At 41.8% G+C, this 22,583-nt stretch overlaps 1 protein-coding gene and 1 long non-coding RNA gene across 3 annotated transcripts in view; one reads left to right on the top strand and one right to left on the bottom strand.

Moving 5' to 3' along the window:
- Nucleotides 1–378: 378 nt before the first annotated feature.
- TTC1 (tetratricopeptide repeat domain 1) overlaps nt 379–22,583 on the bottom strand; it is a 48,891-nt gene continuing 26,686 nt past the window's right edge. For both annotated transcript variants that reach the window (NM_001034217.2, XM_005209680.5), the window contains exons 3-8: nt 19,622–19,682; nt 18,449–18,561; nt 15,224–15,260; nt 10,647–10,795; nt 8,266–8,320; nt 379–996 (exon numbers count right to left, since the gene is read on the bottom strand). In NM_001034217.2, the coding sequence (NP_001029389.1) occupies nt 863–996; nt 8,266–8,320; nt 10,647–10,795; nt 15,224–15,260; nt 18,449–18,561; nt 19,622–19,682 (549 nt within the window). In that variant the 3' untranslated portion in view covers nt 379–862. The remainder of the gene's footprint in view (nt 997–8,265; nt 8,321–10,646; nt 10,796–15,223; nt 15,261–18,448; nt 18,562–19,621; nt 19,683–22,583) is intronic.
- LOC132345785 (uncharacterized) lies at nt 992–13,702 on the top strand. The gene is made up of 2 exons (XR_009495336.1): nt 992–1,895; nt 4,183–13,702. It is a non-coding gene; the product is annotated as an uncharacterized lncRNA (long non-coding RNA).

Genomic DNA, 22,583 nt, shown 5'->3' with positions numbered 1-22,583 from the left:
CACTGAGGATTAGAAAAAAACTACCTTTGAAATTTCTGGGTTCATGGAATCTAAGAGAAGACGGTTTTGTTCTGGGATTCACATACCAGCATTCCTAAACGAAGCCATTTTAAGTAAGACTGGTTACTTGGTCAAAAACACTGATTTCATAAGCATCTGCACAAACCTTGAGAGGCCCGGGACAGCTTGTGAGGTGGGGTTTCTGAATCTTAGTACATGGTGGATGCTCAGCTCCTCCCGATCGTCTTCAAGGTGGCAGCTAAGGCTCTGGGAGGACTGGACTCCAGTAACACTGCTCGAAATCAACACTGCCTCCTACAGCCAGAACGCCTTCTGCTCTAGCTGTTATTTTGGGGACAAAATTCACAACCCAGCTCAGACTGTCACAGAAAGCATTTATTACCAGAGGAAACCAGGAGATGCTGGAGCCCACGCAGGGCAGTGTGTGTGATCGGGGCGAGGGGACAGCAGGCGGGGACCCCATCACACATGGCCAAGTGGTCTCTGCCAAGCAGGTTTGCTCAGCCCACGAGACTCCAGCTGGGTTTGTGTTTGTGGAGCTCAGGGAGGTGAGTCTCGATAAGCAGGCTTTCTCCTGGACAAAACAAAGGACAGCTGGAACCAGGGCAACAGCAGCACAGACACCACCGTAAAATGGAAATCAAATTAGGCTCACTGTATCAGGAAGTGCATTTCACCCTGATCGTAAAACAAGGGGGAGAAGGGAGCGCTGGGCTCTACGAGACAGCCTGTCTCTGAGATCAGATGCTTTTAGAAGTTAAACACTGGCAGGGCCTTTCCCCTTGCTAATCCAAGCAGCACACAATTTCCAAGCCAGCTTTAAAAGCTATTGTTATCTTTGTTATCTGTTGTTATTTGGATTTTGAACAAAATTGATGGAGTAGGAGCCAGTAGAGGAATCCTGTTTGATCTGGAAATTCTCTGTGGAGAGTCCAAAAGGCCGGAGAACCAAGTTCCCAAGATCTTTTAGTTTACCTGCAACGTAAAAAGCAAAGAGTCCAGTAAAAACAGGGAGTCGGCAGAAGCAAGAGATTCCAACTGCCTTCCTATCTGACTACAAAACACAGTATTCCTCTGCAGTTAAAGAAACTCCTGCTTTTAAAATTATGAAACCCTCAGCCCCCAATGTACCAACAGTAGAGCAGTCATTTCAGTGCCATCCACCTGAGCCATTGCTTGCACAGATGAGCACAAGGGGCCCCGCTGGGACAGCAAAGCTTCTTGGCCACACTGGCCAGAATCCCCAGGGGACAGGCTCTCTGGGCTGAGTGATGAGCTGCTGCCTCGGGGACTGAAGGCCAAGCCTGGCGGGGAGGGCTGAGGCGCCTCCAAGTCTGTTCTCCATGAAACAGCAGAGTCACTTGCTGAATCTAATTCCACTCAGCAGATTTCTACTGAACCTGAGGTTGAAACTCAAGAGCCTCCTGCTTTTCCAAGTCAAGTCTCAGCTTCCAAACCAAACTCATCATTTCTGGGGTAACGGGAGATCTTGTTCTCCTGCACAGCTCCATCAACCTCAACAGCCTAGTTTCCCTCCCTGAGTTTCGGGCTTTCTTTGTCAATCACCAGGTGAGTTCACGTCATAAAGTCAAATGAACACACACAGCATAACCATGGATTTTTATGTTGATTCTCCATGTAAGGGGGACATGGAGCTTATACAAAAGTAGGAGTTTCCAGGACATTTGGGAGACTGGGATTTGTGGGGCAACAGGATGGAATATTTGAAACTAGGGTGTTTTGGAAAATCTTGGCTAAGATGAGTAAATATGCATTTCAATCATTTCTAAACGGTTCTAAATTTTTCTTGCAGGTCTGCTTCCAGTGGAGAGGAGGAAGAGGATAAAAGAAAAAGAAACCCCTGCTCATCAGAGGTACAGATTCCTTCTCACCTTGCTGCCCTTGTTGGCAGCTTTGTTACTCTGAGATCTCCCACTTTGAAATAAATCCCAGATAAAGAACTTAAAGATGCATGCTTTTAAATGCCAAGGCCTTTCCTGGGAACTCTTGGAAAGAACTTCTGGACTCAGTCTGAGATTTAGCCCCCAGAAAAGCTCACCATATTCACAGAAACCCAGACTGACCACTCTCCAGACAGGCTTCCCAAACCCAGAACACACATGCTCAGTGCTGCTGATGGAGGAAGAGTCATCGCACAGGCCTCGTCCCTGCGCGCCAGGGGCAGCACAGAGAGGCCCCATGTAGGGCAGGAGACAGATGCGTGAATAGGAAGCCAGGAAAGACAGGGCCTCCCCAGGACAGCGCAAGTCAGCCAGAACTCTGGCAGTTTGTCTTGGGACTGAAGAAAGAGGACAGGGAGGGAACCAAACATTTAAAGAAGCCCACTAAAATGTCACTGCTGGCACAATCCTTGGCTCCTCTGACACAGAGTGAGTGAAGCAAGGAGGTGCCTGTCCCAAGGCTCTGGACTGTCAGCCAAGCCTGGGGCCATCACCCGGGGGAAGGGATCACTGCATAGCCATGTCCACGGCCGGAACAACAATCTCCAGGGCAAATGTGTGTATTATCTGGTGTCCACTACACGAGGCACTGGGATCTAAAAAATACGAGTTACTCTGGTGTAACTTCTGAGATGCTCACAGTCTAGCAGGCAGACACAGATTGGGGTGAGTGCAAAGGAGCCCCCAGGCCCGTGCGGGGGTGTGAGGCAGGCGTTTCAGGAGGGCAGAGGCCCTGAAGGATGGGAGCAGGTACTGAAGGTGGTGAGGAGGCCCCTGTACCTTGGAGATGGCAGTGAAACCAGAGCACGAGTATTCACACTGAGGACAGAGTGGAGCAGGGGCCGTGCACCGGCCCTTGCTTTGCCCATCAGGCTGAAGCGCCTGCACCGCAAGGAGCTGGGAACCTTGGCCTGGCTGATTCCACTGAGTGGCAGCCAGAACACGCACTTCTCTGGATGCAGGGCGCCTCCACGCCAAGGTCGCAGGTCCCACAGCTGTTCAGTCAGTGACCGAGCCCTGCAGAACAGAGCAGGGGCCCCTGTGACAGGCGGTGTTGGCTCCCCAGTGGCTTTGCTGAAGCGTCCCTGGGACTAACCTGCAAGGCAGGACTTCTCTGACCCAGGTCCCTACTCCTCTCAGGGACCTGACGGGATCCCAGTCACGTCCAGTTCCCTGTCTCTGCTCACTTCCCCTCGCAGGTGTTCCCTCTAATAAACCCCTCATATTTCTAATCCAATCTTTGCTTCTGTTTCTCCAAGGTCCCAACCTAACACGTGTGGCATCACTTTTTCCTTTTATTCTCGTATCTCTGCCCTCCTAACATTCCACAATAGCTTGACTATTACCACCAGAACAGCAGAACAGAAGATGGGAAGTCTGCCTGCTAAATAGATAACGCACATAAAATCCCTGGCAGGTACCAGACACGTAATAAAGACACATGATCAAACAGTCTCCATGTAAGAGAAGACCTGAGGTTACCTGACTTGAATTAACCAACATGTACCAAGTACGTATGTGCAGTGGGGATGCAAAGATACATGACACTGTCTTTATACCAAAATAAGCTTAGGTCTGATGGAAAAGCATACACACAAGCCAGTTCACATGGAGTCAAGACGTAAAATGCTATGAGAATCAGTAAGCAGATGATCCCCTCCAGCTTGGGCAGGAAGGAGGGAGACCTGGCAGAGCTGTGTACGTGAATCTGCATTTCAGTCACCAAGGACAGGCAGAACTGCAACGGTCTGAGACAGAGGGAGTAGGCAGTGCGGTGAAAATGGATGGAGACGGGGGCAAGGGAGGGCGGCAAGTCCACAGGACTGAAAGGAAGTGGGAGGGTGCGGCCAAGGCCACTGATAGTTGGAGAACAGTTTTCAGTGTTAATAATGCTGTGCGGCAAAGTGAAGAACAAACCCAAAGGTTCTGACAGAGAGCTAGTGCAACATTACAAGAAAGAGGCCATTTATTCACTGAACAAACAGCTGATGTCTATGCTGTCGGGTAAAGAAGCTCTGAAATTAGGGGTATGGAAATAAAAGACACAAACTACTATATATAAGATAGATAAGCAAAAAGATACACTGGGAATTATACCCGTTATCTTGTAAAAACTTCAAATGGTGTATAACCTGCAAAAATACCTAAGCACTGTGCTGTATACCTGAAACTAACACAGTGGTGCTGATGATCTGTTTAGTTGTCACGTCATGTCCGACTCTTTGCGACCCCATGGACTACAGCCTGCCAGGCCCTTCTGTCCGTGGAATTCTCCAGGCAAGAACACGGGAGTGAGTTGCCATTTCCTTCTCCAGGGAATCTTCCCAACCCAGGGATGGAACCTGCCTCTTCTGCACTGCAGGTATTTTTTTTTCTTCTGCTGAGCAACTTTGTAAATCAACTACAGTTCAATTTGACAACGCTCTAAAATCAGTGTAGGACCAATGGGGACATAAGGAGACAGAGCCCAACATTAAGGCAGAACCAAGCTGTGGTGTCTGCACAACTCACCCTTACCGTTTACGATGGTGGTAGACAAGCACCTTCAGTGAGAGCAGGCTTTCGGCTGTGCACACGATCACATGCTCAGACTTCCTGCTGCTGCTCAGTCAGGCTGGACTCTCAGAGCCTCAAGCAGCTTCTGCACACCCCAGACAGGACCATCTGCCATCTGGCCCATCTCCGACACTCTCCACTGACTGCCAGATTTCACCCGCCCCTTATCTGGGCAGTAATCAATCAGGTTCCCTTCTTTCCACTTGTAGCAAACCTGGTACCACCACTCGGCCTGAACGTGTCCACATGTCCTTAACTGTAAGGATCTCATCTCTCAGACCAGATCCCATGGCAAAGAGAAGAGTCCAACAGTGCTTGGGCTCAGACAAGAACACTTAGGACTAGAGACCAAGGCTTGGCACTGGATCCACTTCTGATAAATATTGAATTTCTGTGTCTGCAAGCAACACTGCATTGTAATAAACCAACTGACTTGTTATACATCACTTCTCTTTGGAGACAGTGACTGGGCAGTAGTCAGCTTACTGTCAGGAGAGGCAGGAAGACAGTTTGTTTTCACCTTCTCAAGATCACTGAGGTGGAGGCCTCGTGGAATAGATCCTCTATTAGGAGAACCAGACTGCACACAAGTGAATCCTGACACTGCATTTCCTCTTCTGAGGCAGGAAACTAAGCCATGCAGCTGACTCCTAATGTCCTCTGAGCAAAAGGCAAATTAAGAGACAGCACAGAAAACAGAAAATAAAATTTAAACCCAATTCAAATGCTTATATATTAGCTCCTGGGTGAAAGTGGAAGTCAGTTCCTTACCAAGCTAACTATCAAAGCAGCAGGAGTGATTCTCCCGAGAGGAGGAGCTATGGGAATAGCAACCACGAAATGAGGCAAAGTGCAGGGAGGGCACTGAAAACCCCCAACTGGCCTTCGCTACTGAGGGGCAACAGCAACGCGGGCTGGCTGAGACTCTCTGCTGGCCAGACCCACTACATGGCAAGTGCACAGTCTGAGCTAAGGACTAGGGAGTGCAGCAGGAAGAAAAATGTGGGAAAGGAGCCTGGCTGCAGCAGCTTTCAGGGCCAGTAACAGGCGAGGGAACGACCAGATTCTAGGACCCTGAATCACTTGCACAGAAGCCCTTAATGCGAAGGAATAGTCAAAAGAACCCTTACAATGACACGAACAAGTTACTTCCAGCTCCAAATCTCACTTTTTAACATGGATCATACAAGGTGGTGTTCTTAATTTAGTTCACAAATGCACACTCATTAGGATGCTAGTGGTCAGGAGCAAACACCTGAGTAACTTCAGGACTCAGGGGACTGGTAACATGTTCCAAGAAGGTGGAAGGAGGGGATGGTACAAGTGGAAAGCTGGACTGGATGACGAACAAGGCCCCCGTGTGTGCCGAGCAGCTGGAAGCTAGTGAAAGAAAGGCAGGGTCACTGGGGCAACACCTCGCCCACGGCTCTTGACCTTTGAAGGAGTCAATAAGTTTCATGTCCAGCTCTAGGTTTTCCAGGTCAGGACAGACTCTCAGCTGAGGTGGGAAGACAGATCATCTGGAATGGGTGGAACAGAAGCTAGATGCTCTGTCCAGGGCATCTTTCCCACCTCATCAAACCAGTGACTATACCCTGCAGTCCTTTTAAACCTTATGTTCCCTGGCTACAACAGGGAGGCTGTCTTCCCAGAGAAGAGAAGAGGGCAAACAAGTAAACACTCCAGTGACTGACCCCTTTCCTCTAATCTAACGTCAGCACGATCATCCTCTCTGGCAAGGACTGTGGCACTATGACCAATGGCCACTCCTGTTCTAAGGATGACATTTACAAACGACAGGCTAAGAAGAGAGGAGCAAGTATGTTCTGCCCACTCATAGTTTCAATTAGAACTTTTTTTCCCAAGGAGGGGGGTACATTTCCAACAAAAAGGAAGTCAAGTTACAGACAGAAAAGGAAAAGAAAATCAAGAGTACCGAACAAACTAAAAGTCATGCAGTCCACTGCAAAAAGCCTGCACGGGACTTCTGAGTAAGTGATACGGCTCTGCGCATCTGGAGGCACCAGCCTCCAAGGATCTTAAAGTGCACGAATCAAAGCTAGTTCATGCGTAACGAGGAGGGACACATCAGGAAGCTCATACAATGCTGAGAGTGACTTCTCCCTTTAAGGCTCTCCTATGGTAGATGCTACCAAGAAGCAGTATTTTATGCACTATCATTATATTCATGAAGAAAATAAAGGAGTCCGCTCATTCAGACTACTGATGTATAACAACAGACTGACGCATTATTTACCAAGCAACTTACGTTATTTCATGAAAGGAACAACCTAAGTAACTGCCAAAACCGCAAGACAAGAAACATTAGCTTATGAGACCTGAGTGACAAGGACAGATGGAACTTAATTCCATCTGGAACTAACAATGGCAGTAAGATTCAGTTTATATCTATCCATTTATTGTTTCATGGTGATTAAAAAAAAAAAAATGGACCCAGAGATCAGTGCCTAAGTGACCAGTATGGTCATTCACCAAGTCTTCTCTTTCAGCGCAAAATCCAGCTCAGCTAAATGCAAACACCTTTTTCCTTTTTGCTAAAATAAATAATCATTTTGAATAGGTGAGGAATACTCTTCTTCCTTCTTTGAAGAAAAAGTACCTCCAAAATAACTTTTTGGCTCAAACATGGTGTCAAATTTGATTAAAAATGTAAATTAGGGAAAGAGCCAATTTTGGAAGAACTGAGGAAGGCTCCAGAGATCTGCCCACGTCTGAAGCAGCTCTCCTGGGAGTCTGAGTCCACCCAGCAGGGCCCACACTTGGATTTACTGGGTCAGTAGTTTCTCCTCAATCAACTCTCTGTCAGTGATCTTTTGGGAAATTTGTCTCATTTTCTGACACTGATTCCTAAAGGCCATAAATGGTCAGGCTCAATTTATTTTAAGTGATCTTTCCTTTTGGCCCATGTGACTGCAATTCATGATATAGATTCTTCATAAGGAAAATAAACAGGAGATCATGAACAGACAACTATCACACAGGTTCTAAGCAGACTGTGCTGGGCAGGTCTCTGTCCAGGAACCTTTACTCCTCTTGGTCATGCAGACTGTTTCCAATGAAGAGCCCTCTAATCCCAACCATAAACACGGTTTGGCCAATATAAGAACTAACTAAAACACGGGTCAAATGAAACCATTTCCCCTGACCCTCCACCCACAGAGTTTTTTGCCCTCTTCCCATTTACTACTAATTCTTACCCTCTCATGTCTTCTCAAATACTAAAGGGCCTCTGAATGTTATTTTCAAAACAAAAATCCCCTTGGTTTTCACAGGGTACTGGCTTGTACTGATTGCATCCTAATGAACTTAAAAACTGAAATTGTTTCCTCAGTGAACAAACTCAACCGTTTTTATGAAACTGATGATCTGAAAGAGAGATTGGTGGCACCCCCAGGGATGGGAGTTAATTATGTTTGCATTTTGAAGGCAGGAAAACTTACCAAAAAAATAAAAGCAAAATGGAAGTTTAGTTTTTGAAAAGCTGATATCCACTCTAAACTACACTGGTCCTTTAGAGTCAAAACTGAGTAAGAACTCATGAGCCCCAAGTTGCTGGTGCCCCATGATATTGGTACTGAACCACAGAAAGGCCTCAAAGCTGTTTCCAACTGTTGAGTTCTCCTCTAATGAATAAAAGGACGGATGGCTGTGTCCCCCAGCTTCTGAGCTGTTTATGGTAAAGAGAAGGCAAGGGAGGCAGACTTACCTAACATCTCTTCCTTCAGTCTTTCATTGCGTTCTTCAATCTGCTTAGGTAATCTCTGAGGGAAAAAGCACCAAAACAGGGTTGTGAAAATCTTTTGGCTTTATTTTGAATTTGAGAAACATTTTTACAAACCTTGTGTGAAAATGAGATCAGGTTAAAGCACACATATATGATCCTACCAACTATAGAAAAATCCCAAATATTTCTCTGTGGGGGCACTACAGAGACAGGAGTTTTGTTTGGTTCAATGCTATACACAGTTCCTGGATCACTGGAGTGGACTCAGCAGGGCCTCAATAAAAATTTGGTGAAAAATACACATACACACACACACACACACACACACACACACACACACACACACAGAACATCTGAAAGGATAAACATCAGATGTTTACAGTGGTATATTCAGGTGGTGGGATAATGGCTGATATTTATAAATAGTTTCTGCTCACTTGTATTTTTTAACTTGAAGTCCTTTCTTTATGTAACTTAATTGTTGAGAAAGCATCAGATCGATATTTGATATTCTGAAACGATCATCCAGTTTAGGGTTTTGCAACCTTGGCCCGATAGTCTGGACGGGGCAGTCTGCTGTTGGGGCTGCCCTGTGCACAGTGCAGTGGTCAGAGCACCCCCGGCCTTTAGTGATGCCAACAGGACGCTCCCCACCATGGCAAAGTGACCCCCCACATAGCCAAATGTCCCCCGGAACCAGATCGCCTCCAGCTGAGAGCCACAGATCTTCTCTGGGCACTTTTAGCTCTAGAGTTGCCCCCACACACTCTGCGATTCCAGTATTAACTCCGTTGTAATAATTCAAGATAAAATAAATTCTTTACGCCTATAACAACAAGCTTTAATAAAAGGCTCCCTTTGTCTTAACACTAATTTGACAAGGATAAAGGCCACCATGAATTTAGCCAAGATTTTAAGTACTCTAGTCCCTTTCCTCATGTCCAATTTAAGTTAATCCTAACACCATTCAGAGATACGTTAAAACTCAGATAAAGGATTAAAAATGCTTTCAAATTGCGTATGTATTTTAATTACCCAAATGAACCTTTCTCCGATTACTCCATATCTAGGTAAATAAAAGACCTGTTGTAACCAAAGGAACTCACCTCAAGTGGGTATAAAAACAAAGCTAAAGAAAACCCAAACTACCTAGGATACTGATATTAATGCATGGAGACGAGTCAACATTTCTCAGGTCTGCCTGGTGGAAAAACAGTCCCATGAATTAAATGGGAGATCCTGTGGAGTAGGGGCTCAGATGCCCTCAGGGAACTGACAGGAAACGTAAATAAGTAATGGACCGGGTGTAAGCCAATAGCACTGGTGTGCTCAGCCATGTAATCGGAGCACTCAGCCCCACGCCAGCATGTGCGAGTGCAAGGAGGAGCCCACATGTCCACATTTTCCAACTTTCAAAAGGAGCCCAACTTAGATTTTTATCCATTTAATTTTATCCACTTGAAATGGATAAAAGTTTATTCATTTAAAAATTCTTTCCATTTTTAAATGTTGGTATGTAGCCTCAATTAAAAAAACAAAACCAAAAAGTCTGGCTAAATAAAAGATGCCTGTAGCTCTCTGGCTCCTGCCATCTCAGCTACATACTGGGTTCAGGACAGACCTCTCCATTCTAATGCCCTCTGAAAAGTCTGGCAATCAAGAAACCTGTTTAGTTAAAGCCAGTGTCAGTCGAACTTATTTGAACACCTATTATTTTGGGGCAGTGAGACACACATCCAATTTTGTAGGAAATCCTTAACAGTATACCCTATGCATTGGAGATAAAGAGTGATGATAGAGGTAAAAGCACAAACATACAGTTACTTTTAAAGAGAGGAAAACAAGTAATATTTAGTTTTAATTTACTACTGACATAAAAATATGACATTTAGAAGGAAAAGGATTTTTAGTGACAAGGACAAGAACTAGAGTCATTTTAAGAAGGATAAAAAGATTAGGATATGTTTAACTGGAAATGTTCTGCACATATGACAATGAGTAGAAACTTGGTGACTGAGTAAGGAAAAGAAAACCACAAATTTATTATCTATAATACTAAGGCTCACTTTCGACTAAACTGTACACCTATAAGCAGACAAGGTTTCCCTAGTCCAACAACAAAATAAAGTTCTTGTTAACCTAGAGGTCAAAGGTTTATACAACAGTTTTAGAATGAAGGTTAAACAGTACAGGGTGCAGTGCGCTGCAGCCACCATTTCAAAGCTCTATCTCCTGCATATTCCTTCCAATAAGCTTTTCAAAAGCATACGAATGGCATGTAGTTGTGTCTCAGAAGATTATTTAAGATTCAATGACTAGTAACACAAGGAATAGAAAATATTTTTGTAAAAAATCAGGTTTACCATGCAAGCTTCTCTTGCTTGATGTACTGATGGGTCTTTTTCTAATATGGATTTATAGTCTTCCAGGGCTTCATCCAGCTTGTCAGTCTTCTCATACAACTCTGCTCTCCTCAGTATTGCCCTGATATAGCTGGGGTTTAACTGAATTGCTGTAAAAAGGGAAGAAGTAACTGTTACCATGAGGAAAAAGGGCCTACACACCCTCAGTTATATCAAGTTTCCTCAATAATCATTCTTCATGGCTCCATAGGAAGAGTTATTTGTTAAAGGTTATACCTAGGGTCAGCAAACTTTTTCGGTAAAGGGCAGGTAGTAAAGATTTCAGGCTTTGTGGGACAGACTGTTACGACTACTGAACTCTGCTATTGCAGCATGAAAGCAGGCACAGACAATGCCTAAGCAAATAAGGGTGATTGTATTACAATAAAATTTTATTGATGGGTACGAAAATCTGAATCTCACATAATTTTCATGTGTCCTAACATATTACTTCTCTTTTGATTTTATTTCCAATGATTTAGAAACGTAAAAACCATTCTTAGCTTGCAGGCTGTACAAAAGCAGGTGGCATGCAGGCTGCATTTGGCTTGTGGCTGTAGTTTACCCAACCCTGGTCTATACCCCAAGTCCTGGTTTCCACCTAGATCCTTCACCCACTTCAGAACAATCCAGAACAACAGAGCTCAAGTGTACAGTGAAAAAGTGAGAGGGAATTTGAAGGTGCATGTTAAAGAACTGAGGCAGAACAGTGGCAGACTATCATTTACTCTCGTTTTCTAGGCCTCAACTACGGAGGTCACATAATGACAACTGAGGTGGTATTTTTAGCTAAATCCTCACTGTTCGTTCAAACTCTTGCTCTAACACCCTTAGGTGACTAGTGTATAATATCCTCTCTTTTATCCAACAACAAATGCCTTATAATAATCCGGTGCCCATGTTTTGGTTCAAGTACACTACATTCTTGTATTATTTTTTGTGTTTTTTATTTTTTCTGTTAAAAAGCAGTATCATGACTCTAAAACTTTTTTCTTTTCAAATGATATCCTCATTTTTAAATTCATTCATGGTTTCAGTAACTGTTTGTTTATACCTAATATATGCACCTAGGGTAGTGACCCTCCAGAGGACAGTGTAACCAGAACAGACCAGGTCCAAGTCTTCATGAAGCTTTAACCTATTCCAGGAGGCAACAGAAGATGGCATACAAATAATTTCAGGTAGCTGTAGAGCTACAGAGAAAAATAAAACAAGGTGATGTAAATTCAAAAGAAGAGGGGAATAAGTGACTTTATAAAGAGTGGAAAGAATATGAAAAGGGATTACTTGAGGGAAGCCAGCTATTTGAAAAGCTGAGGGAGACAGTATAGGAAAAAGAACTAAAAAGAGTAAAGGATCTAAAAGCAGGAATAACTTCGGCATCTTGGTGACAGGCAGAGGTGCAGAAGAGATGAGGTTGAAGATACACAACAAGCAGGTCATGGGGGCCTTGCTGGCCAGGGAAAGGAGCTTGGACTTTTTCTATTTTGTATTTTTTAAAAGTTTTTATATTGGAGTAATACAGTTGATTCACAATGTTGTGTTAGTTTCAGGTGTAGAGCAAAGTGATTTAGTTATATACACACACACACACATCTATTCTTTTTCAGATTCTTTGCCCATTTAGGTTAATACAGAGTACTGAGTAGAGTTTCCTGTGCTATGGAGTAAGTCCTTGCTGATTGTATATTTTAGTTATTTATTATAATTTTTATTGGAATATAGTTCATTTACTAGACCTTTTAAGTGTGGTAAGAAGCCACTGGAATCGTTTCAAGCAGATTAAGACATAATCTGATTTACAGTTTTAAAAACTCACTTTGGCTACAGTGTGAAGGGTATGGGTGGAAGCGGTGAGACAGCTGGGAGGTCACTGCAATAGCCCAGATGACAGAGGGTGCTCACTAAGCTGCTAAATGTGGAGATGGAAAGGAGAGGCCAGATTAAGGGAATGTCTCTGAATCAGAGCCCAATGGACTTGCTAATTAATTAAGCCATGTGGAATGAGAGAATAACTCAGGGATGACTCCAAAGGTTTTAAAGTTTCAGCAAGTGAATGGATAATAATGCCATTTACTAGTATGAAAAAAACTACAAAGTTGTTTTCATGCATTCATGTATGTGTGGGGGACTGGGAGGCACCAGAGTCTGTTCTGGGCACATCTGCTACGCCATGGGACCAGATGTCCCAAGGAGATGTCAAGTTTGTAGTGGGGTACAGGGCTCCAGACTACAGGGCAGGGCCGAAGATATAAACCACACGGTATGGACAGGCAGACAGTCTTTCAATGAAGCAGATGAAAGAAATGGTGCAGTGGCTGGAAGGGGATAGTGGTTCAGGAGAAGGTTTTCTGAAAGAACATAAACTGCAGGATTTCATCTTTACACACTGTCAACCTCCCCTTAGTCTAGCATACCATATTCTCTTAAAATACTCCAGTGACCTCTACCACGCCATCTTTTAAAAAACTGAACCCTCTAATTTACATTTTAACTCCTATACTGCCCCCTTCTCAACTAGTGGATAACTTCTAACAATGCAAATATTGACCGAAGAGATGGAATCCTTCCAGGATTGCTCTTCTTACTGGCAGCACAGCTGACAGGATCTTAGTTTCCCAACCAAGGACTGAACTCGGGCCCCGGCACTGAAAGCACTGAGTCCCAACCACTGTGCCACTAGGGAATTCCCTATGACTACTTTATAGAAACCTCTAACACCAACTTATCACTCTAACTTGTGATTTGCTTTCTCAATCCCTATAGAGAATTAAACTTTATTTACCTGCTAAGGCTAAAAGCATAAAGGTGACTGGCATTAAATACTGTTCCACAGTTTTCACACAGTTTCTTAGATAGTATTTCATAGCAAAGAGCTCCAAATGAGTTAAGTCCTTTGCCAAAGTTTGTACACAGAGTGGGCATGCGTTTATTTGGGGGGCAGGGGAATGAAAGGTCCTGTATATCCAAATAATCTGTACTACTTAATCCAAATAAACTGTACTATTGTTAATGTATTTTGCGCATGGATTCAATAAACCATATGTAGCCATAACAACTAAGTATAAGCACATGTATTTTGGTTTAACCAAAACCAAAAACAAATCTGGAAAACAAACACTTCCCCCCACTTCCTCTCATTCTCTTGGCTCCTAGACTGAGAGCGACAGCTAGAAATGTAGTTTTCTAGTATATTCCCCGCTAATCAGCTTACAAGCCATTTTCTCTCCATTTGGTTACCAAGAAAAGAACTCTGAAAATCGCAGCTTGTTCCTAATTTAAACTCGTCAAACCCACACATCTCACAGAGATTAAGGTTAAATACCTTCTTCCAAACAAAACAGTACATTTAGAATTAGTTCCAGCTGAAGACAGTAATAGATCAGAATAAGTTTGCTGGATCCTAATGTGTTAAGTTTCATTCAGAGACTCTAATGAATTGCCAAGTATAAAGAAGAGAGGGTGACTAGTTAATGTTATTAAAAAATCGAAAGAAACAAAACAATTGAGGGAATTCATGCTTGGTCTGAGAGAAGGATTAGACAATATATATGATTCTTCTTCTTCTTTTTTTTTTTAAATAAAGTTCTTTTAAAATCTGATTCTCTCAGAGAAAATATTATCCAAAATGGAAAAGAAAATACAAATTTAAAAAACAATATTAGCTTGAAAAAACTCATGCGAGTAGCAAGATGCAAGGAACAAGATTATGTGTGTTTCCCACACCAAGCAGGTTATAAAGACAAGACAACCATCTGGCCTGTCAGGAAATTTTGGGGAAAAAAACCCAAAAACAATAATGACCCTATGTCTGGAGCTGTCTCTATGAGGTGGTAGAATGCAAAGATCATTATGGAGCTCAGACATCAGATGACAAAGACTGTTCACTGTGTTGAACTTGATAAAAAATGATGGCAAGGAGATTTGGATTAAGTACAACATCTGAATGGAGTACCATTTTCCTAAGAGCAACCACCACCACTAACCAAGCACACAGATTCAGAAGCCCCAGCAACAGCTGAGATCTTCATTTCAAAGGCAAGCACACAAGAAGTATATACTGTTTCTGTGGCCAAGGTAGGTTTAAATTTTCTCCACATATCTACCAATACAGGATAAACTGACTGAACTATCCATTCAAAAAATGCTTTCACTAAGATGACTACTGCACAGTACACCTCCGAGAAAGACCCAAAGCTTCTCATTTAGCAGCCCCAGAAGGGTGCATGTGTACAAGTACACACCTGGCTGAGAGCCTCTGTATTTGCTGTCTAGCTGAACTAACAGGCTTTCCAGGTGACTCAGTGGTAAAGACTCCACCTGCCAAAGCAGGAGACAAAGGTTCAATCCCTGGGTCAGGAAGAGCCCCTGGAGAATGAAATGGCAACCCACTTCAGTATTCTTTGCCTGGGAACCCCATGGTCGAAGGAGCCTGGTGGGCTACAGTCCATGGGGTCACAAAAGAGTCAGTCACAACTCAGCAGACAGCTGAGGTAATGCTCTTGTATGTTAACATGTACAAGACCAAAACGCTGTACCTTTGCTGCAGTCACTGATGGCCATCTCTTTCTTCTCCTAAAAGGAAATAGATCATTAATATGTGTCACCCTAATTCTGTCTCAACAGCTTAAAGGCTCAATGACATAAACTGATCATTAATAATTGCTTACAGAGATAGATGCATGCTCTTTAAGGAAATCACACCAAAACATGCATGCCACTTCCAAGCTAAAATTCAAACTATGCTGACAGCTGACTTGAAAGTCTCCTGGCAACAAATTATTCAAGGAGCTTCCTCCTGAAGTATCTTTATTTAAAGACTGCTGCAATTGGCCTGCAATATTTTACATTAGAATGTTGATAGTGAGAAAACTCTATCAATAAACAGGACAAATGACTGATACATGAATAACTGAATGAGTAACCTTCCTCTTTGGTGAACTGTTACATATCACACCCAAAGTGGTATTTTCCAGAAAGTACAGAGGTGGTTCATATACAGATAGAGCATGGCTTGTCATGTAGTCTCAGTTATGAACCTTAATTGATTCACTGACCAAACAAAAATACAAAAGAATTTGCCAAATATCTAATTTAATTTGCTGAATTGAGAAGCATGGTGTAGTGAAAAGAACACAGGATTTCAAAAGAACTAGATTCTAGCTTGAGAACCAGACTCTCAAAAGAACTAGATTCTAGCTCTGATATTCATCTGCTATTTAATTTTTCTAGGCTCTAAAATGTCTATTTTTTTCCAAATTGGAAATGTTCTACAATGTTAGAGAGATGTTAGTTCAAGTACGTGTTTAATACTTCCATAATGGCTACTATGGCAAACGCCAAATACTTTGTAGAATATTTCAGAGCACTGTCTACCAAATGAGTTTCAGGATTCAATCAAAAACAGTTCCAGGATGGGGAGTGACTGCTTAATGGGTTTTTCTTAAGGTCATAAAAAATTACTGGAACTGGACATGATGATCATTGCTAATACTATGAATATATCTAAAAATGGTTAAAATGGTCAATTTTATAGTATGTGTACTTTACCCACAATAAGCAAAAAAAGGTTCCAGAGTTGTCTGGGAAACACTAACTACATTATCTCTTCCAATGTCCAAAATAGCAATTCACATATTAAAAACTCTAACAAGAAGTCCTGCAGTATAGAAAACTGGAAGTCAGTATTTTCCCAACTTTTAGATAACTGTTAAGTCTGATACACACAATGTTATTTTTAAAATTTCTGATACAGGAGTAAATCTCTATAACTTGTGTGTACAGCTGATGTGGTGGTATTCTTTGTGCCCCCAAGTAGTTATTCTTAGAACCTATTTTTTGGGGGACTTTGTTTACTCTTGTGTAGTCAGGCCTAGAGCTGAAACCTGCCCTAACTCCAAGTTTGCCTTTTCCCCCTCTAGACGCGAAACATAAAGCTTGGCCAGGCATACCCAATCAGGGATGCTGAGCCTGCAAACTTGTCTTTCAGAGATTCTTCTTAAAATAGTTAACCCATCACTTCCTTAAACTCAGAATAGGCTCCTTAAATCACTTCAGTGCATTCCTGAAAGTCTCCAAGTCTGTAATTTTAGTATCTTCTTAAAATATTAAGAATGAAAGTTGAAAGAATAAAACAAACAAAAAGAGCCCAGTAGCAAACTTATCCCTTGTAGAGGTCAGAGTTACAGAGCAAGTCTGAGTTCCCCTCGGCTGTGACAGACAGAAGACTAACAAGGCCATCCATCTTCTTAACTTAGGAACGAGTTGCTCATACTAGCCTAATGCTAGCCTAAATGGCAACCCACTCCAGTGTTCTTGCCTGGAGAATCCCAGGGACAGAAGAGCCTAGTGGGCTGCCGTCTATGGGGTCGCACAGAGTCGGACACGACTGAAGCGACTTAGCAGCAGCAGCAGCCTAATGCTAGCAATGTCACTAATTTTGGTAATTGTGAGAACAAAGAATCCCAAATTCCAGGAGCCAAATGGGTATGGTGTGTTTTCTCTGACACTGAAGGTGTCCTCGATCTCAACTCACAATGACAATTTCCAGTCTATGAATGTGGCTTGATATCTCCCAGAGGCAAAAGTGAAATCAGAATTTTCCAGCTAAGTGGAAAGACTGTTAGTTGTGAATTCTGATCGATGGTAGAACGTATTAATGAATGTTGTTTTAAATAAATCTAAAAATTGTTTTATTTCCCCTAATACAAAATGTCTGTTTGTATATTCTATATGCTCTAGAATTATTCCCTCTCTTGTGTCACATGAATCACTCTAAAAATATTAAAAACTTCACCCTGGACACTGAATCCAGTAACAAAACATACAAGCCTGGATTAAAATAAAACTTTTTGAATGTCCAAACATTCAAGTGCACCCCCCCACTCTCCCCTTTAAAAACCCTCATCAGTCGACATCAAAAAGAAAATGACATAGTTACCTGATCAAAACAAACAGAAAACCACTTCACCCAATCTTATGCCTGCTTTGTGGTTGCTTAAAGGTAAAAAAAACCCTCTACCCTTGTGCTTTGAATATAAGTAGTCTTTAACAAGGGGTACTGTTTTTTTTTCAAGCTCTCACCATTTCAATCCAGCAAGATTTACTATGGTGTCTAAACAGGAATATCAACAAATCACCAATCTAACTTTTAATACCAACATGATACCAAACAAATATCACAACATTCTCCTCTACTCTACATTCACCCTGCAACATCAGGTTCTCAATCCTTTGGAAATACAAAAATGCTTCTGAATTTTCCCTGACACCTATTTTGCATTTAAGGGTACTTTTCACCCCAACTCTTGGATGCTTCTCCCTATATCCATACTTTCAACAGAAAATCAGAATCTCAGGGATAAGCACCTTGAAGTCCAGTTTCAAGCACTGCTTCCTGTCCCTTCGAGTCTTATCTGAAGTTTCAGAGGCCTGGAATAAGCAGCTGGAGCTATTCTAGGACATGTACTACTTGGCTGTTTGATTCATTAACCTACCCTGGTTTGGTAGAAACTGTGCCAGGCTTCCTTCTGTGAAAGTATTCACTCAGCCACTTTAATAAGGAATACGAACAGTAATCTGACTTAAGTTTTTCAAAATTATGCTTCTATCCTTCCCATGCCCTTTAAATCAGCGAAATATAGGGGTAGGAAAAGAGAAGCAGCGACTTTAAAGCCCCTGTGCTTGTTTCCGGAGAGAAGCTAGCCTACAAACACAGTGCAAGTCCATGTGCTTCTGAAAAAGACAGGGTCCAAGACACATACCTGTTTCATCCTTGCTGCAGCTCTGTTGGAAAACAGAACAGACCGGTCTTTCTGAAAGCAGGAGGGACACGTCTGCAGGGCTCGAGTATAAGAACTTTCGGCTTCTATGTAATCTGAGGAGAAGGGAAAATATAAGAAGTCGTTATGATTTTATTTCTGATATCACTGTATTCCAAATGACCTCAGGATGTATAGCTTTCCATTCTATACATTCACCTTTCACTTGGCTTATCAATTTAGTAAAGAGTTTTGAAAGGGGATTAGGAAACTGGACAGAGGAAAGAGACTAAAATCTGGAATTAACAGCCCAGGATGAAGAAAAAACTCTATATATTTTTCATTAAAGATATTCTGCTTTCATGGAGTCAACCAGACTAAAAATGCTTTCCTGAAATGTCTGGAGAGACATTTTATAGAGCTAAAAGCAACTATGTTAAAAACCAGTAGTTGACTAAATACCTTAGAGAGAAAATGGTGATCAACTCATACATTCTTTGCCACATACAGAATTATAGTTAGGATACTAAAAGATAATTGCCTAGTCACTCCTTTCTCAGGTTTGAAATATTTAATACTAAAATATAAAGAGATAAAACTTTCAGAGAACCTTTAGTTCTCTTAGAAAAAAGAAGTGATAATTGATAAATCAGGATATATGAAAAAAAATTTTTTTTAACCTAAAAATAACAAAGGGAAGATGTTACTACTCCTAGATATCCAAAGCATACATACTCTGAGATGTGACAAATTTGATAATAAGATCAAACAGTTCTCCCAAATTATAAAAATGAACCTCAACTATCCCTAAGCAAATACAAGAAATGCAGAAGGACCATCTCTCTAGTTAAGGCATCTACAGAAAAAGGAACTTGAAAGAGCAACTGAAGTGTAAGCAAAACCCTTCTTAGGCAGCACAGGACGCACTGGGCCAGTATTCACAGCACTGTCACAAAGTGAGGAACTGAGACCCCCTTTTGACAGCAATTCAGCAAATAGCCTTTTAACATTCCAGATCAGAGTTTCCCAAAGCAAAAACTCAAAGAGCTTTGTTCTTCAGTATTGTTAGCAGTTCAGATCTGCTAGCTGTTTCCAAACATTCTTCAGTGTTTCTTCACAGACTCTACAAAAGAATGAGTCAAGACAGCCAGCATCAGTGCTGAAAACACATCTTACCTCCCTTCTTAAACTGCTCATTTCCCTCCTCCTTTAGTCTAGAGCTCTCTTCTCTCCTTCTCTGAAAAAGATCAGAGAATGACAATAAATACAGTATTATGATAAGTGAACAGAAAGGCCAGCTTTCATTACACATTAGGCTATTCAACTGGCAGCAGCTTGACTTTTGAGAACTGGGTCAGTTTTACCTACATCTCAAACACACAGAAAAAAAACACATGACCATCTGGCTAAACATCCAGTGAATTCTTGACACTAAAAAGACAAAACCCAGGTTTTCTTTGTTTCCGGCTTTTGCATGGACAGTAATTTCCATTTACTAAAAATGAAACTAATATACCCACTGGTATGCTTACCTTTATAAATTAAAATTCTAGATCTGCTACTTATTAATTGTAGATGATCTTGGACAAGTTTCAGATCTTTCTGGGCGTTAATTTCTTCATCTAAAAATTAAGGCTAATAGATTTATGGGTTAATGTGATAATGTATGTAAAGTTTCCAATCCACTGGTGAATAAGGGTTCAAAAATTAGCTATTATTTTTCTATAAAATAAATAGTGTAATACTTATTTAGCTACAACTGCACTCTGTGTCATGAAGCAGACATACAGAGGCTGGCAGAGTGCACTATGGGGGATGAGTCTTATTTGCAGGGTCAGGCGGTATGCTGTTAGCAGGCTAACACAGGGGAATTTGAAGAAACCCAGAGGAATCTCTTTTCCTAGCCTCTTCTATCAACAGAATTTCACACAGATGGTAGAGCACTCATGGGACTCAAAGGCAGAGTGAATGTTAGTCTGTGGAGCCAAAAAGACACGTGCCGAGCCCCTGTGTGCTCTCAGCCCTGAACACCTCAGCAAGTTGGCCGGCATAAGCAGAGCTAGCACGCCACCTTTGACAGCATTAAAAAAAAAAAAAGAGAATCTCCAAAAATCTCTTCCTTCATTCTTGAAGTTTCTGACTCAATAAAAACTCCAATGGGAGGAAACAAAATTAGCACACTCTTTCATCGACAGTACAAGCTGACATCCTAAACAGTTGGTACTCTAAATATTAGGAACCAAATTAAAAAAATATAATGCTTCTGGAGAAGATCTGTAAATAAGCTGCTGAGATCTGGGTGCTTTCCAAATACCTTATTACTATACTCTGAAAGAAACAGAACACTTGATGAATCTCAATAAAGAAACTAAGAAATAGGTATAAACAGAATCTAATTTTTACGACATCTATTACAGGCCAGATGTTCAGCAGACAATAATAATTCATTTATAACATATCTGAAGAAGGCCTATTCCAAGAGAATACAGGAAAAAATAAGATGGGTAGTGGTGATGACAATCAAAATATAAAAATGTGGCCACATTTACCTACTACCACCCAGAGGAAGGTGCCCGAACTGTAATATCCTCTATTGAACTGGTTAGTGTTTTTGTTGTTTAGTCGCTAAGTCATGCCTGACCCTTGCGAACCCATGGACAGCAGCTCGCCAGGCTCCTCTGTCCATTATTGCCCAGGCAAGGATACTGGAGTGGGTTGCCCCTTTCTCCTCCAGGAAATCTTCCCAACCCAGGGATCAAACTCACGTCCCTGCATTGGCAGGCAGATTCTTTACCACTGAGCCATTTGGGAAGCCCGGTTAGGATTTCTGGAGGCAAGCAAAAGAACTATCTTGGGCAAAAAAGAAAAAAAAAAATTTTTTTTTAAGGGCATAAGTTTACTGGAAAGCTACCGTGGGGCTCACACGATCACAGGGAGGCCTAAAACATGGGCTTATAAAACAGACAGGACTCAAGGCAACTCTGAAGTCAAAAAGCTAAAAAATATTGATGTGTCTTCTAGGAGAAGAGTCTCGCCAAGATAGGGCTGTAATAACAGCCAACAGACCCTAACCATTCCCCTTTCTTTGTCCTAATTTAGATTTAAAGTTTTGGTCAGAAGCCTCCAATGAGCCAAGCGTAGTCACATGCCTTGGCTGTCAAGAGACCAGAGTGAACACAGGGGACTGACCAGCACTCAACAAGGGGAACTTTCTCCACATAAGAAAGGGAATTCTATGCTGGAAGCAAAGAAAACCCCACAAAGAATCCAGTTAAAAGTTATTTCAACTCCAAATAGACAAAGTGACCTGGAGAAACAAAGTTGGAGGCATCACACTCCCTGATTTCAACCTACACTTCCAAAGCTCTAGTAATAAAAATGGTATGGTATTGGTATAAAAACAGACACACTGATCAGTGAGACAGAATAGAGAGCCCAGGAATAAACCCACACACATACGGTCAATTAATTTATGATAAAGGAGCCACTAATATATAACTGGGGAAAGGACAGTCTCTTCAGTAAGTGGTGCTGGGAAAACTGGACAGCCACATGCAGAAGAATGAAAACAAACCACTGTGTTACACCACACACAAAAGTTAACTCAAAATGGATTAACCGGAAACCATAATACTCCTAGAAGAAAACAAAGGTGGTAAGCTTCTTGAAGTAAGTCTTGGTGATGATTTTCTGAATCTGACACTCAAAGCAAAAATAACCAAGTGGGACCACATCAGATTAAAGAGCTTCTGCACAGCAAAGGAAACCATCAACAAAATGAATGGAAGAAAATAGTTATAAATCATCTACTTGATAAGGCAGTAATCTAAAATACAAAAAGAACTCATATAACTTAAAAGCAAAAACTCCCCAACCTTATTAAAAAGTGGGTCAAGATCTGAATGGACATTTTTCCAAAGATGACATACATGGTGAACATGAAAAGATGTTCAACATCATTAATCAGCAGGGAAATGCAAGTCAAAACTACAATGAGATATCATTTCACACCTGTTAGAGTAACTATTATCAAAAGACAAGAAATAACCAGTGTTGGCAAGAATGTGGAGAAAAGAAAACCCTTGAGCACTGCTGGTAGGAATGTAAATTGTGAAGCCACTATGGAAAACAATATGGA

The sequence above is a fragment of the Bos taurus genome, chromosome 7, assembly GCF_002263795.3.
Source record: "Bos taurus isolate L1 Dominette 01449 registration number 42190680 breed Hereford chromosome 7, ARS-UCD2.0, whole genome shotgun sequence".
Taxonomy (NCBI): domain Eukaryota; kingdom Metazoa; phylum Chordata; class Mammalia; order Artiodactyla; family Bovidae; genus Bos; species Bos taurus.
The sequence above is the reverse complement of the archived record's forward strand: the minus strand, read 5'-3'. Positions and strand labels throughout refer to the sequence as shown.